We start from the raw sequence: 16,957 nt of genomic DNA on the forward strand, positions 1-16,957 counted from the left end.
ATTTCCACTTCACCTTACATTCAGTAGATAGCCCCACCATTATTTTGCATAATCTTAAGAAAACCACGCTGAAAAAAATAATTAGGTTCAGCATTTCACTTCTGCTGAAAAAAATAATTAGGTTCAACATTTCACTTCTGCTGAAAAGTACTGTCACCAAGATGCAAAGCCAGATATCGAGGCAGAAGGGGTGCTTGTTTTAAAATGGCATAGTTTAAAAAAAGTGGAGGAAGAGGTAGCAATGCATCTTCAAAGCAGAAAACGGAAATCCCTCGTGTCCTTGTTGCATTAGGAAAAAAAAAAACATCACGATTTTTCTTTTTCAGCCATCTGCTCTACTATATGGAAAGCTCAGCAAAAATATATCGGTTTGTACAAACAACACAAATACAAATGTTTAAACCATGGACCACTCTGTGATGACGTACATGTAGAACCTAACGCAGAACAGACAGCACTAGTTTGGGCTTTCTTGCTGCTGCAGCTGCAGGTCACTACCCAACCAAGCCTGACGCATCGCTCCTTCGCAGAGCAAGCCAGAAGGCAGAACTGAATCAGTTAAAAATTCCTTGCTATATAGTCTATCAGCATAATTAATATCACTTTGCATAATCACAGCCTAATTTATCATTTCGAAATGTCTTTTCAGTTTACAGTTTCATTACCCCCTCTAAGCAGGCACAAGTGTCTCTTTAGAGGAAAAGCAAGCTTGCAACTGCAAGTAACCATTTTTCCAGGATCATGTTTGATTTATTTCTTGTTTTAATGCAGGAAATCTAATTGATGTGAATTCTACTTTGACTCTATTGCTCTTTTGAAACAGTTTTTGTCCCTTATATCAAAGAAAAGTGCAGGCTGGGAAGAAAAGGGCCATGCAGTGCTGGCCTGCATCTTGCTGCTGGCACACTGCATCACATTTCAGTACTGGTGTCATTCATATGGCATTAAACAATTCCCTACCTTAGTGCAATCGTAAAAAGAAAAAAAAAAAATATTAAAAGGTGAAGTGAATGATCCTGCTAGCTTCTGGAAAGGCCTGGACTCTCCTTTACCATGCGCACACGCATACCTCCCGCTGCCTCTTTCCATCTTTCCTGCATCACAGCCTGTCCTGTCAGCCCTTATCTCGCATCCTCCTCACGCAGCTGGAAATCACAGCACGAGCTCTTAGTATTTGTTCTCATCCTATGTAATGCTGCAAGGGGCAGCCTCCGTACGTCTTCTGCTGTACAACACAGAGAGAAGAGTGCAAAGGACTGATCTCAGAATCAGGGCAATATTTAAGTCTAAACATTTCTCTCAAAGTGCACAGTTTCTTTGGGGCTTTCAGCTTCGTGGGCTTCAGGGAAATGCAACAGCACGTAGTTGACTAATTGGATGCATTATTTATAACATTACTGACATACACAGTGGGTTTTCCTTTTGCAAACCAAATACGGATTGGTGGCAGGCATGCTGTGGACACAAACTGGGACCATGACATTGCATATGAATTATTGCTGTAACAGTTGAGCCTTGCCAGACTACCTGATCAGAATTAGAAACCTCTTCTCTTGATGTAAGCAGAGGACCAGAGGCTCTAATTAAATTTTGACTAAGCCTTGATTAAATTCAGCGTACAGGACCTTGAGGTAAGATAGGAATCCAAGCAGTTTAGACAGGTAAGGTAATTTAGTGAAACAGTACACGGGCAGTGCCAGGAGAATGCCTAGCCTATACAAAAAATCTGTTTCAGAAATCCATACTTGCTCTTTGTCCTATTCTTCTGAGCAGCCACCTGAGATATTTTCAGGGTTTCTGGCTGCTTCAACATGGAAGCAATGCCTCCTGCAAGGATGTGGTCCTGGTGTATATGCTCCTAGGAAGAAAACCTGGAATTAAATTAATACACCAGATTCATCCCTCCTGTCCCTAACAGTAAAATTGGGAACACATTGACTCATGTTTCCTTAATTCCCTCTTTCTGCTAAAGCACTATGTTGCACGTACAGGAAAGGTCATTTGGGTCACGCAAAAAGCCTCTTGATGAAATAGCAGATTCAGTTGAGGTGTCAGCTGGCTGTTGCTACGTGAACAAATTGTAATAATGCATGCTATTATCATCACAAGACAGAGAAATATAAATCTGTTTACTGCATAAGGTCATGACCTGCGTGTTTTCTCCTATCTCAAATCACGGTAGATGCTGCCCCTGTGGATGTAAAAATTGCTTATGTCCAAATAACGTGTAATGCTCCTTGTGCAAGAAAGAGAAGTTCTGTGTGCCAAAGATGTCAGAGATTTAATATGCTATTAAAGGTCAGCATAGCTCTTATATAAGTTAACACTGAACAGAATGAAGAGGGAAAAAATCCACATAAAACAAGTGTGAGACAATTCTAAGGCCTGGTGCCATTTCTGTCTGCAATATTGGGTAATAATCACTTTAACTTTCTAGGAGAAGGAAAGAAATATCTGAAAAGATACCTGAAAACCTGTTCTTCCAGTTCAGTTCAGACACTAACTTCCAGTCTCAAAGCTAGAAGTTCAAATTTATTTCTCACAATTTCTGTTTAAACTGAATTCTTTGCTACAGCACATACGGAGTTCAACGTAATAAAATGTAGTCACACAGATGATAAAAATGTTTTCAATACATTTAAGCAGAACATACATCACCAAAACCATAGAATATGTTCATGGGGTGGGTGGGTGTATATATATGGCAAATGTAGGTGCTGTACCTATGCTGCAGATCTACTTACAGAATGATTTGCTACCCAGTCACAGAAATCTACCATACCGTTACACCTGAAAGGAATGCTTAGTACGTCATCATACTGATCAGAAAAACTTGCCTGCCCAATACAGGGATTCTCATGACTTCTGCAGTTTTCTGAAGCCCCCCGTCACGTTCCTGCGTGCCCCATACGCCTCCCTCCAGCAAGGATGAGCACTTTGCCATGGAGCAGGTCCAGGCAAGGATCAATGATTTTGCTATTTTGGTGACCACCGTTTACTCAAAGTGAAGAAAGGTGACTGCACAAAGACTTCCAACCCAGGCCCTGATGCTTAAGACTACAACATCAAAATCTAAAAAGGTTTAGCGGTGCCATTAATTCTGCACATTTGTATGGAAGGAATGCTTTGTCTGAACCTGTTTCATTGTTTGATGACTTCTGGATATAGAAAGATGAGATTTTATACTGAACTGGAGAACCATTATTCTTTTTGTAGAATGACTGAAACGATTGTCCTTCCTTGCCCTGACTCACAGCGATTTACGGCATGGTACCTCAGCCTGATTTATTGTGTGTCTTTGTCACAGCACAATACTGAATCCATTTTTCCACGAAAGGATTCAACTGTTTAAGTGGAAGGTGACTGGGCTGCTGCATTTGGGAACCTTTCGGAGTTGAGGCAATTCTGAGTGAAGATATTTATCTAGAAGGGAACTATCATCTGTGCAGTATCAAAGTGCGTGTGCGGAACCACTTATTGGGAATGCACTTTCATTGATCATTGCAATGTTGTTATTTTAATTGTTTAGTTGAACAAGACTGATCTGATGAGTTATGCTAATAACTAAATCCCTCTGAGAGGGATCTGCTGCCATCCAATAACATCACTGACCAAGATTAGTTGCCAGCAAGTTCTTGCGGAGATGAGAGAATAGACTGGTGCATTAGCTCCCCTACAGAGATTCAGCTGAGTTTTAATGAACAAGTTCTCTTTCAGCACAAGATAAATCACATTTTTGGGAAAGCGGTGGATTTACTGCCCTTCTTACATCCATGTAAGTCTACTGATTGTTTAAGATTCTACCACCAGCTGCTGACGCAGATAGATGCTGGAACCCCCGGATCTGACTGTATGGCCTGTATTGTTATCTAGGACAAACAAAATGATTAAAGGTTGGACTCTATGACCTTAAGGGTCTTTTCCCACCTCAATTATTTTATGATCGTAAAAGGCCACAGTGCTTTGGAGAGCTCTGAGTGTGCAGGCATGCCCACCCCTCAGCTGCGGCACTCCAGCAGCAGCTCCGGCACACAAGTGCGGCACCAAGGCTTTCGCCCCGTCCATGCGGCCTGGCTGGGCCTGCAGCACAGCAGCGGGCAGGGCCGAGAGGTGCGGGCAGGCCGGGTTCAGCTGCCTGCAGGCCTGCCCTCCTGAAGGAACCACAACACCGTTCTAGAGCAGCACCTGCACTAACACGCGCTGCTGTCTCAGCGTATCTTACTATTTCAGGGTTTCTTAATGAGCGTGACACAAATGAATCTACAGGACGGAGAAGTGCAATTGGTTGGAGGATCTAGAAATTCAAACCGAGCCCTTCTGCCTTACTGCAGCCTGGCCTTATAGAGGTGTGCCTGGAAACCCTTCTCATCATATGACCAAGGCCTCTTTTTTACTTTCTTTTTTTCCAAAGGCAAGAGAACTGCTCACTGCACTATCTGTGAGGCAGTTTCTGGGAGATCCTCCCAAATGGTTTTTGCAAATTTCAGTAGCTTAACTCATAGGCTACTGAGTCTTCTCTCCAGGCCATGGGCTCATGCAAGCATATCTCACCAGTGCTGTCTATTTACCACGCTGCCTGCCCATTAGCATCAAGATAGCAGTAGGGGTCTTTAAAGCTGTCTCTGCTTTTGCACACACTCGTATGGATGATTTTTAAAGCTGTCTCTGCTTTTGCACACACTCGTATGGATGATTTTTAAAGCTGTCTCTGCTTTTGCACACACTCGTATGGATGATTTTTAAAGCTGTCTCTGCTTTTGCACACACTCGTATGGATGATTTTTAAAGCTGTCTCTGCTTTTGCACACACTCATATGATTTCCTGTCCTCTGTACAGTGGTCAGAGTGTGTGTTCTGCCACCAAATTCCTGCATGTCTCCAGTTCCCTAAACACTTCCAGAACCCATCCAAAACTCTCGAGTCCGATAATCCTAATGCACTGATATTATTTGTCAGGTATCTGAGGGACCACTCATAAACCAGAACCACACACACTCTCTTTGCAACACCTTCTATGACTGTGAATTATTTTAAGATTTAGTGATGCAAGGCAAGTCTTAAAAAGCAACCAAATGATTACAAGGTTAGTTTTACTGGAGAAAGAACTTTCTCTTTTCCTTTGGATCATGCAGATCCAACTAGCTGAATATCCCTTGCTACTCTGGAAAGAAGTGAGTTTGTTCAAACTGGATATTCCATCCTTTTGCTCTGCAGGTTTATTTATTGATTCAAAATTTAATATTGATTCCTCCAATGGTAGGCAAATCTGTTCTACAGAACTTTCAGAGCAACTGAAAAAAAAATAATGATGAGCCAAAAATAGATATGTAATTTCAGAGGTCGGACATACAGTCAACAGAAATAAAGAAATAAAAAAAATATGCAGCAGGCTGTATTTTGCCCTCACACTAAATACAAATTATACACACAATGCGGATGATGCCTGTGGGAATAGAGCACAACAGTGGGACAATGAAGGTAAACAGGGATAGCTTCCTAGGCACCACAGAGCTGAGAATGGGCTCTGCAGCTAGAGAAACTGGGCATGATAAGTCCTTTTGGCTCCAAGTGCAAGGTGAATATACAGCCCTACGCTGTTTTCAATCACTAGATCACAAAGAAGCCCACAGAAGTCAGGAAGAACCAACTACCAGGCAGTATCAAGTACACGAAGAACACGAGCAGAACAGCCACGTTACCCACGTTCCTGCCCAGCTTTAAGCAGCCCTCTGTCAGCAGTGACAGCAGCGCTGGCAAGAGACAAACAGCCCATCTGCTTCACTGAGATTCATTTGTAAATACTGGATGGTCAGATAATAAATTTCAAGCAGAATAAGCCTAATGGGCAATACTGACTGTCCTGATTTACAGAATGTAACAGAGAAAAAGTCACGTGTCTCAGTTAAAGGATAAAACAAAACATCAGGCTTCCAAAAATACAAACTTTACACCATGATAACACATACTGCAAGTTCAGCACATTTCCAAGAGCAACATATCCTCCCTACCCCCCACCCTCCTCCCCACCACCACCAAAAAAAGGGGAAAGAAAAAAGAGAAGCTGCTATTTTGGAGATAGGTAACAGTCATCAGACTGCTCTGGGTTTGGTCAAAGATGACAACCCTAGCCAAAAGATCTTACCGAAAATAATAAATAGATTTTCAGCCTGTTTGAAAAACAAGTTATAATAGCATCACAGCAGAGTTTCTGTGATTTCTACGCAGCAAGAAATAAAAACACAAAAAAGGTATTTCATTTTCAATACAGCTCTCTAGTATCTACTTAGACCTGTTTTCTTCACATCTTGACTCATTCACCTATGCTTGAAGACCTGGGTTGCACTTTTATGTTAACTTTATAATATTAGCTCGTTCTGGAAATAATCCCATTTAAATAAATCAGATTAGCAGCATGACTTTTCTTAAGGATTGCCTCACATGGCTAACAATATAGCAAAGCTTTTTAGAAGCAGATACTCACTGTTATATGTAAGAGATATTATTATATCATACAAAAATATGGATTTTGATAGAATATACTGGTATTATGTTGCACGCACTCTCAGCCCAACACTTACTCATCTGAGCTGGACTGAACCTTGGTGGATGACGAAGCTGAAAGAGCCTTGCTTCATGTTATAGGACACTTGAGACTGTGCTCAATTTAATAATAGTGATATGATACCGTACACCACTGGGACAGTAAGAAAATTAAGCAAATTATTAGAAGAAGATGGCAAGGACTGGCAATGGTCTAAAGTGCACATTAGGGACATCACTGTAGTTCATACTAGAAGACATTATATCAAATAGAAACTCTCAATATAACTTTTCCTTGAGTGGAAAGATGTAATTCCACTGTCAAAGTATCTTATCTCAAAAGGACCAGATGCACTCTTACATAACTTCAAGAGACTCATTTAGATAAAAGTTCAAAAAAATGACTGACTGATTATAGCAGGCTTTTTTGCTCTATGCAGTTCCGTAAAGATCGCGGCAACTGTCATTAACAGAAAATGCAAATGCGCAGATCCCATCCCAGTGATCAGTTTGGAGAGGTGGATCCACTATGGCAAGACATTGGGGAAAATGGAAACAAATGAGATTTATATTCCTAAAACAACATCATGACAAAGTCCAGTAGTTATTACATATGTTTTTATGGGAGGACAATTTTGATCACACAAATAAATAGAAACTACACCATTCCAGGATATACTTTGAGGAAATGAAAATTCCCCTTTCCCCGAGAGAGATACATAAAAAGAAGCACGGGTTGCATTTGCTCCCGTGCGGAATTTGGGGGAAATTTTGATTTGGATCTATATCCACAGAAATGGAGACAGAAAGATGAAGGAATAAATCCCACGATAAATTTTGTCACTCTGAAGTGCAGCCTTTGAGCTGTGACTCCTCCTCACAAGTCTCCACAATGTAATTGGGATGAGACTTCCTAGTAAAGAACCACATTGATTGCTTCCAATTGATTTTAGCTCCCACAGGCAATCAAAAGGTTTCTCTTCCAGTGTTCCCACAATCCCAAATTCCCCCAAACCCACTCTTTTAGATGCATGCACCATACCTGAGATACCATATTCATCGCCCAGCTTTTGTCATCTCAGAGTAGGAAAAAAAGAGGTTAGATTTTATCAGGTTGGGTGTGGGTTTTTTTTTTCCACAGAAGACAAGAGGAGGAGAAGGTGGTAGGGAAGGATTCTAACCGCTACTTTTGTCTCCTTTTTTCTGTATTATAAAGAGGAGAGCCTGAACAACTATATTTAACCCCCGGTACCTCTCAGTCCAGCTCTGTCCTGTCTGGTGATAGCAGGCAAGACACGCAGCAACATTCCAAGACCCCCTGGCACCATCCCGCTGCAAGCCTTCCTATAGCGAAGTCCAAAAAACTAAATCATACTAAAACAAATAAAATATTGGGTCATCAGTTTTTACTTAAAGTTGACACATACAAAAAGTGTATCTTTTGACTGGCTGTTTCTTTTCATGTTTTTTGTTGTCGGTGTTTTTTTCCCTAATAACTATAGGGTTCTTAATTTCAGAAAATTCAGAATCCAATATACTTTCACAGTAACTATGCATTACATTATTCATATTTATCATAAAAAGTGTCACTTTGTTTATCTACTGTATCTACAGATGCTTAATAAACCTTTTTTGAATAATTAATACTCCTAGCTCTCAGCATCTCAGCTGCTTTGTCTGTTGATTCAACAGAATTAATAACAGAATAAATGAATTGGGCAATTTATTTCTTATTCTTCAAATGTAATTGATAATTTATAATTGCTACAACTTTCATGTCCTGTAGGAGTCAACCCTAAAGAGACAAGTACACTTTACATAATAATAATCATAATGAAAGGGTAGCCCATAGAGAGTTTCTCATTCACGCGCTGTCACACGTCGCAACTTCTACCGTATTCTGTTCCTCTTGTGTATTTATTTAACATCTTAGGCACATCAAGTGAAAACCTAACTCCTCAGATAAAACAGGGCACTGTTTCCAACTTGATAAACAACGTGACCGTTTATCTAATTTCCTAATTACCTTAAATTATGTAGATACAATCAGCAGTTTCTAGCTTTTAACAACCAGAGACTACAAGGGGATGGAGAGAAAACTGCCTGGAAAGAAAATCCTGTTGTTTAGTAGTCCTGTCAGATACCCAGCTGTCACACAGGACACTTTAGCAAGTGCCCCACAGCACTGCTGAGAGTCAGCCAGAACAAATCATTGATCCTTTGCAACACAGATGATGAGATAAACTGCGATTCAAAACACGGCCCGGACTCATTTCATGAAAGAAGCAAGGTCAAAAAATTCTACTCATAAGACCAAGCCTAATTTACCAAGAATTAACATGTCTTCATAAATAAATACATAGATGAAGACATCAGGTATTATGTTTCAAGTCCTCCTGATGGATTTTTAAGATGAAGAGAAATGAAATGCCTTTCTGAAGTCTTGCTTTGCATCAGTGAAACAAATCACACAAAGAATCCAACAGAGACATAAAATAAATGGGAAAATGAGAGCAAGTTCACATGGTTGTTTTTTTTTGTCCTCCAAAAAAGCATGTTTTACAGTCTGGTGAGTTTTTTCTTCTCTCTATAAAAAAATTACATCTTACAACCATTCAACTTAAACTGGTCTGAATTTAAAGCAATCAGAAGAATGAACAATCCAGAAAATACATGGACTTGAGAGGCATCTTAAAAAGAAAAATCCTCTGCTAGCAGTTTTTACACAGCTAAGACAGAAAATCATGAGGAACTTTTCCTCAACACCAGCTGAGCCAAAATTTAAGTAGGACTATTTGAGATAATGCTTTTAAGATGTCACAGGCAGTATAAATTACTATCCACAGTGGATCTGGATATTAGGGCTTTTTTAAAAACCCAACAAGACAAGAGCTTTTGCAACTACTCGATTACCCTTGACACCTTCCGTCCCTGCAGGGAGGTGGCTGCTGACCCAGGATGCTCAGGCAGAAAGTCGGGCCCGTCCCTGCCGCGTGGCTGCCCGCCACTACCTGTCTCAGGCATCACCAGCCAGTGTCCCTGGTGCATCCCCTGGCTTCCATCTCCCCACAGCTCCCTGATCATCAGGATCTTTCCTCCAGCCAGGAACTTCCCCTTCTTCCGTTTGGGTCCCCTTCTTTGTTCCAAGACCACTTCTTTCCAGCACCCCTTATTTTCTGGCACATCAAGACTCACTTTCCCCCCAGTCTAAACAGTTTCCTAGAATAAGCACCAGGCGTGCGCAGCCCCTAACTGCTGGTTCTGCCCCATTTCTCTTCGGTAACTGGAACATTCCAAACATGCCACTTCCATTTAGTCCAGGTGTTACAGTCAGATCCACCAATTACCAGGAGCAAGAAGCAGGCTTCTGCTTGAGACCCTGAACGTTCAATTTCGGACACCAACGCCCCCACATACACCCAACTACTTGCTACCTGCTGGTATTCATAATTTAAGTTATTTTTTGCCTACAGAAGTATTTAATACTAGCCCAATCCCACTTCCAGTGAAGACAATCGGATTAATTTTACTTGTTTCAATAATTTTCAATAATAGAATTTTCCAAGGGCTGATTATTTGTTGCACATAAATGTATTTTTTTTTGAAGTGGTTCAACTAATCCATTACAGTTGTTTGCCCACAGGATTCAATTATTCATGTGTGAATAAAACTTTTACAAAAATGTTGTTAGCATGAAGAGCTCCAGAAGCGTTTCTTCAGCTGATTAAAGGTTTTTGTGTATTACAAACCTCACAGTTCTTAACAGAATTAAGGAACTAAATGCATTTTCAAGCTTTGCTGGAACTACTGGAGGGAGTCATGGAACAAAAGAAATAGATGACACTTTTTGTTAGCTCTTGCTCTACATTAATATGAGGAATTATAACATTTTTTATATAACAGATTTCTTGGTTTTTAAAGTACATTAATAAGTGACTTGGTCAAAGAACTAGAAGCTAGAATATAGCACCATGGCCAGTTATTAGTTCAAACCGCAGGCAAAGATTAACCAGTATGTGTACCTAATTTGAGGCATGTTTGACTGAATCCTTTTCAGCCAAACATTTTAACATAGATGCACATATTCTGCTGCATAAAAATAGCCTCCTACATGTTGTTATCTTAAATATATACTTAAGTAGGTTGCACAGCTACGTCCCAAAGATGTTGCTTGGCTCGTTCGATGATTACAAGACCATCTTAGAAGGTGAGAGCTACTAGAGAGAGTCGGAACTCTGGGAAAATACTTCATTTACTAGATGCATGTTAATGAAGTGGAAGATGGAAGTTGTACAGCTGATCACATAGATCTCCTCTATGAAATAAAAAGTCCAAAACGTGATTTAAAATTTTATCTTCATCATTCACCTCTTCTAGCACTCCCCCAAAATCACATTTTGAAGGCAGAATGGCACCACAAAGAACAAGAGACCGTGTCTGCAGGTGCCTTCCATCAAGCTGGTAAACCTGTAACACTCGTTTATACAGGGTTTGCACCATTTTATCTGTTCATAAAAATGTACCAGAAAGAAACTTGATTGGTAGAAATATTTCACTATAAAATCTTACACAGCTTACTGTATCTAAGAAAGTGATACCTGTCTAAGAAATCAATAAAATCTTTGGTTGTTCATAACCCAGAATTTTCAAGGGGTTAGGCAACTGGGCAATATTTGCCGTATATTGATAACAAAAGAAAAAAAAAATGCACCTCTGACACAAATTCTAGATCTGTTTGAAGAAAAGATCAAAATATTTCACTATGACTGAAAACCCCTCTAATTTTTGTAAACTCCTGTTTTCAGGGAGTCTAAAGAGTATTTTTCATTTGCCTGTGGGGTTTGATCTCAGGCTGAAGCAGATAGTTGGCACAGATGACTTCAGCCAAAATTATTAGAGTTTTTGCAGACTTGCAACCTAATCGAAACGTAGGTTTTTTTTAAAAGTAATGATGTGCTGACAGCCTTGCCCATAATTTCAAAGCTGAGGCTCTGGCAAATATTAAAACTTTAACAGTGAAGGCACAAGGATATATGGCACTTTAAAGGTTATTCCCTAAGAAATATATGCAGCGTATGAAAATCTGTCCTCTGTGCAGAAGATTTACTTTTAAAGGAAATACTTGTATTGCTTCTTGTCAGTGTTGCAAGTCAAGAAAACAGCAACAACACTCAGTAAGCCTCATATGGGGTTCATTTCTAGCGTCCAGCTTATAAATGTAGGGAAGAATTCTCCCCAAAAATTGTAAAAAGAAAGCCGACATCTTTGGACATCTAAGTCCTGGTGGTGTTTTCTAAGGAGCTGTTAAAAGTTAAATTACTACTTCAGCTTTAGACTCAGGCTCCCAAGAGAAGAATGATGCTAACAGACTTCTTAAAAAAAAAAAAAATATCTCACAGCAAAGGGACAAAACAGCAATAAAATCCAGTTATATCTACCACAGTAATCTTGCATAACTATTCTCTAGTCTGCTGAGCTGTTATATGTTATGTATATAATGCTCTGTACCGCTATGTCACAAATGTGTTTCTACCTCTTTAGGCTCTGATCAAGCAAGAGGCAGGAAGGCTGTAGCCCAGGGGGAAATTCCAGAGACCTGCTGCATCTCTTGTGGCAGTTGCACTAGCGAAGCAGGTAGGTGCTCCTATATGAATTATGTAGTGTACTGGCCTGAATGTATGCAGAGGTTCGGTACAAAGGAGGCAATAAACATGCACACAGAAAATACAGGGGAAGGCATGTGAAAAGATATGACGACCATGCACAGTTCAAATCTTCAGCTTTTCATTGCATTTTAGATGCAATGAAATAATTAACAAACAATTCAATTGCACAATAGAGGCAAAACTGAATGCACCCACATAATTTACATTGGAACTGTGCTGCTGAATAACAAGACATTGTCAGCTACAAGGTGACTGAGTCATAGGGGATGCTGTGTTTAAGCAGAAGCCAACTGCTGCACCCAACAGCCCACAGTACCGTGTGTTTCCAGCATGGCACAGACCTGCTTTATTCTGTGATTTGCTGTCAAGATCTAGTAATACTGGCCAAAGTGGTTTGCTGATTCAATAGCCGCGAGTCCTGTTACTCTAAAAGTGGGATGAGCTTTTCAAGAGACCATATGTGACTAATCAACAGCCCGGTCTGCCTCTTCATGGTCCTTTCCCTGCAGGTCAACCAGGATGTCACAGGGAAGGCGCAGCGAGCTCCCTGCCTGCTGCTGCCAAGTTGCAGAAGCTGAGAGCATGGCTCTGGACAGGCCAGGCACTACCTGCTCCACAATTTCCCAGGGAAACTCAGTCCTTACTCATTTAGGCTGCTTGGAGAAGAGAGAGGAGAGGGACCTGATCCCTCACTTGCAGCTACACCAGGGCTCTGATAATGAGAACCTGTGGGGGATGTTTTCCCAGCAAGGGCTCAGCTCACTGGGGGTTCTAAGTTTAGGTCCCACGCGTGTGCAAAGCATTTTCCTCCATGAAAGTACTCGGAATAAAATGACAAGAGTTCTGTGCTTATTTTGCCTCTTATGTGAAAACAGAAGTTCAAGACAGATTATTATCTTAGGACGGCACATCAGATCTCTCTGACAGTTACCCTGATTTATTAACCTGTAACTCTGGGGGTAAGGGAATTGGATACTTATATCTGGTGTCAACAGGAACCACGCATCTTATTTCCTTCGGCTCCTCTAAAATCCCAGTGCACATTTCTCAACTAATTGAAAGCAGATTCTCTTTAACTGCGATTCAGAGAGAGTTCTTTTTGCTCTGTACAAATATTCTTCTGAGCTTCATCTTACCACCACATATAAAAATCTACTGTCATATGACAATAAGATTAAAAAAAAAATATGTCCAAATGCCTGCAGAAAAGAGTGATAAAATTAACGGTGAGGAATCACATTTGATATGCTGGCCCACAAAGAACCGGCATCAAAGTTTAATGTGGGTATATAACAAGAGTTAAGATTTCCTTCACCATGAGAAGACCAAACCTGTAAGGAATTGTAGCATCTATGATGAAGATGTTATCATTAATATAATGAATTTATGATTCATATCATATTCATATATCATTAATATGATGAAGATGCAATCAGCAAATATAATAATCTGTGTGGTAGATGTTCTTCTTTTCTCCACATCTATTATTTTCACTAATACTCAAAACCCCCATTAGAAGAGGCTTCAAAACGAAACTACTTATAAGATAAATAGTTCTGCAAAGAGCTATTTTGTTATGACATACAGACAGTTTAGCTCACAAGGCACAGACAACGTATATACACTTAATTTCTAAACTGTCCAAAAGCCCAAACTGTATGTTCTTACATTGACTAAAAATACAACATCCCCTTGGCCAAGTTTTTCTCTGGTTCGCTAACAACATCCTCTTCTTTACCATTTTGTAGATGCCTTTGTAAACGTTCAAAAAGTTACCTTTTAAATAGGTTAATACACACAGGAACAGAAAAAATGTATTTATTTACTCTTTCTTTACTAAAATGGTTGTTTTGGTTTTATTCAGACTTTCAGTCTCTTAGCTCAAAACAAACAACACACGCTGCCTTCTTTCAAAAATCATTAGAACCCATGTTCAAAATTATTCATGTGCTTCTGAGATTCAGCTCATAGTTAGAAAGTAAAGGATTTTAGTGCAACCTAGGACTGCTTCTTTTCCCCCTCTGTTGTGTATTTCAGTTAGGGAGATCTAAAAGCACAGGGTCCACTCCCTAAATACAACCAAGAGCAGCCTCACACAGTCAGTGTACATAGCAAAAATGAACACAACAGCTGCTCCTGGGTGAATCCTAAGGCTGTTGCAGAAAGAAAAAAGCTACAGATACCTACAAGAAGGCAAATAAGCTGCATTACTAACAAATTACTTCTTCAAAATGGTCATAGAATGTAGAGAGCCCTCAGCACTGGTTGTTGGCAGGGACTTGGTGTACATTCTGCAACTCTCATGTTTATAAGAAATCAAAATAAGGATTTCTCTCTAGTATGTATGACCTTCAAAGACATTATGCTATTTGACTTTCTGTACCTATAAATCTCTCCCTCCCCAAAGGTGGTAAGTATTTCAGGATAGTACCCACTATCTATTTGGAAGTCTTTCCAAATTTTGCTTTTCCGTATTTAAATGGAATAGGTCATGCTCACAACATTATTACGGAGTTTCCTAACAGTTTGTTTTCCAACAAGCTGGCTCACTTGTTGTTTTTTTGGTTTTTGTTTTTGTTTTTGTTTTTTTAAATGAGTAAACTAGAACTTACATTTTCAAACAACAAAATCATGACAGAAGTCAACGAAGGCAATTTTTTTTTTAAAAAAAAAAAATTAGCCCAAAGCATAACTGCTGAGGATAACTATTCCAATGAAAATCAGATTTCTAGTAAGATACTTTGCCAACACTAAAGAGTCATCAAAACCATAGCAGCACAGTTTTTGATGCTAGCACTTTTGCCAGCAAACTATCAGAAAAAGAAAGCTCTCCATTTCCACTTGCTGGCCTCAGAACATTACTTTTTTTTTTTCTCCTCATTATACTCTCAAAGGGTATAGGATTACTTTGTCAATTAAGTTACCTGTCCCAGTGATCTCCAGTCTAGGCTGGCACTTCCAATGTACACGTGCTGTTTGTCAACAATCCAGAAAGATGACTGAAGCCGCCCTTCGTTATATGCTGACATGTTCATATACAACACTTCAGCACCTAGAGATTTAAGGATAAAATAATAAATAGCATTGTTTACAATAATGTAATTTACATGATTAAAGAAAAAACCAAAAAACTTCATATTTCAGGGCCTCAGCTTCCAAAACGAGTGAGGGATGTAATTAAACATATCATTAAGGTTTAAAATCAATGATAAATAGTGTTACTGTCCCACCATTTAAGACCTTAATTAACATATATTCCAGAAAAGCAGGAATAGGGAGCATTCCCATGTATTATACTGTTCACATAATTTTCTTCCATTTTAGAACAAATAATTGCTATTTTTTTCCAGCACTGTATGCTCCCAAAAAACTTTTTGTTTTAAAGTTCTTTTTTATTTTAAATAAGCTCACTATTTTAAAGGTCTATTTTGTAATTCAAACCTGCTACATATTTATAATAATGACCTTTAAAATACCACCCTAGTTACAACCCCTTCCCGAAAAGCAGCCTTTGTCCTGTACCATGGATGGTTGGAGCAGGTAGCCTACAGTGCCTATCGCGTGGCAAGACCCCGATAAGAAGAACATCAGTAGAGAATTAAGGAATAACAAAGTAAGCAAAAGGCCTAAAGGATGCTGAAACCGCACCTAATCCTGCTAATACGTGACATTCAACCCACTATGAACCACACAGCTTTAATAAGGATCACAGACCGCTGAAATCAAAGGAACTACTTGTTAGGTAAGAGCACGCTGGGTCCATCACGTCAGTAGGAATGTCTGACCTGGCCCAGCAGTATGTTTGCAGACTAAATCCAGAATATACATAATATTATGTAAGTTTATGGGATTTCTTACATCGTTACTATTCTTTCAGTGCTCCAGTGTTTGGAAGAGGGGATGAATAACCTGAATTAATCATTGCTGAAGGTAATTTACAGTAACCGACTCATCTTCACATTTTAGTCATGACAGTAGCTGGGGAAGAGCAGTGACAGTAAACAGCAGCCTGGAGGCAGTAACGGAACCCGCCATCTCCCATTAAACATTCACGGGATCTTCAGTACCATGAATTCCAGTGATGGTTGGATATGAGTCACAACTTCAAAAGAATCCCAGGATACCTAGAGAACTGAAATATATTTCTTTTCATCTAAATTCCCATTACTGACCTCCTAAGAAACACTTGATTTGCAATTTTAAGCAACAGTTAGCGGTCTAAGTATTTCTTTTTTATTATGAAAACTGTAATTCTCACTTGAATAAATTACTCCAGAAGTTCAGACATCAAGAAAAGAAGAAAAATCGGGTAAGGTGCCACTCTTCATGAAGCACCAAAGAATGCAACACAGGATTTTGAGCAAGTTACAGAATTCAGTTCTCGGTACAATTACATTTGCTGCAACTCAGCTACCTTTCCAATTTTTTCTGGGTATCACCCATCCACATTCATCTATGCTTAGAAGCAAAGGTATTTTCCAATTTTCCTTGGAACGTGTTACTGCTGACTTTCAATCCACACATTAATGAGCAGAATTGTGCTAATTAATGAGATACTATGTGTAAAACTGAAAAGAAATAATAATAAAAACCACTATAGCAGGGGTGTTCAATGGTTTATATTGTTTTCTGACAAATAAAACAAAAGCAACTCCTACTAGCTAAGGAAAACAATTCTGCAAGGTGCTAAACTTCTAGCTGCTTATCTGAAAACTGTGTTTAAAATGAAGTTTAACATAGTAGTTTGCCTT

The 16,957-nt window shown here is 39.5% G+C and overlaps 1 protein-coding gene across 1 annotated transcript in view; it reads right to left on the reverse strand.

The window, feature by feature from the left end:
• PLD5 (phospholipase D family member 5) overlaps positions 1-16,957 on the reverse strand; it is a 191,098-nt gene that overhangs the window by 22,615 nt on the left and 151,526 nt on the right. The window contains 1 exon segment of the mRNA XM_055714919.1: positions 15,131-15,258. Within this exon segment, the coding sequence (XP_055570894.1) occupies positions 15,131-15,258 (128 nt within the window).

This window comes from Falco cherrug, chromosome 6 (genome assembly GCF_023634085.1).
Source record: "Falco cherrug isolate bFalChe1 chromosome 6, bFalChe1.pri, whole genome shotgun sequence".
In the NCBI taxonomy this organism is placed as follows: domain Eukaryota; kingdom Metazoa; phylum Chordata; class Aves; order Falconiformes; family Falconidae; genus Falco; species Falco cherrug.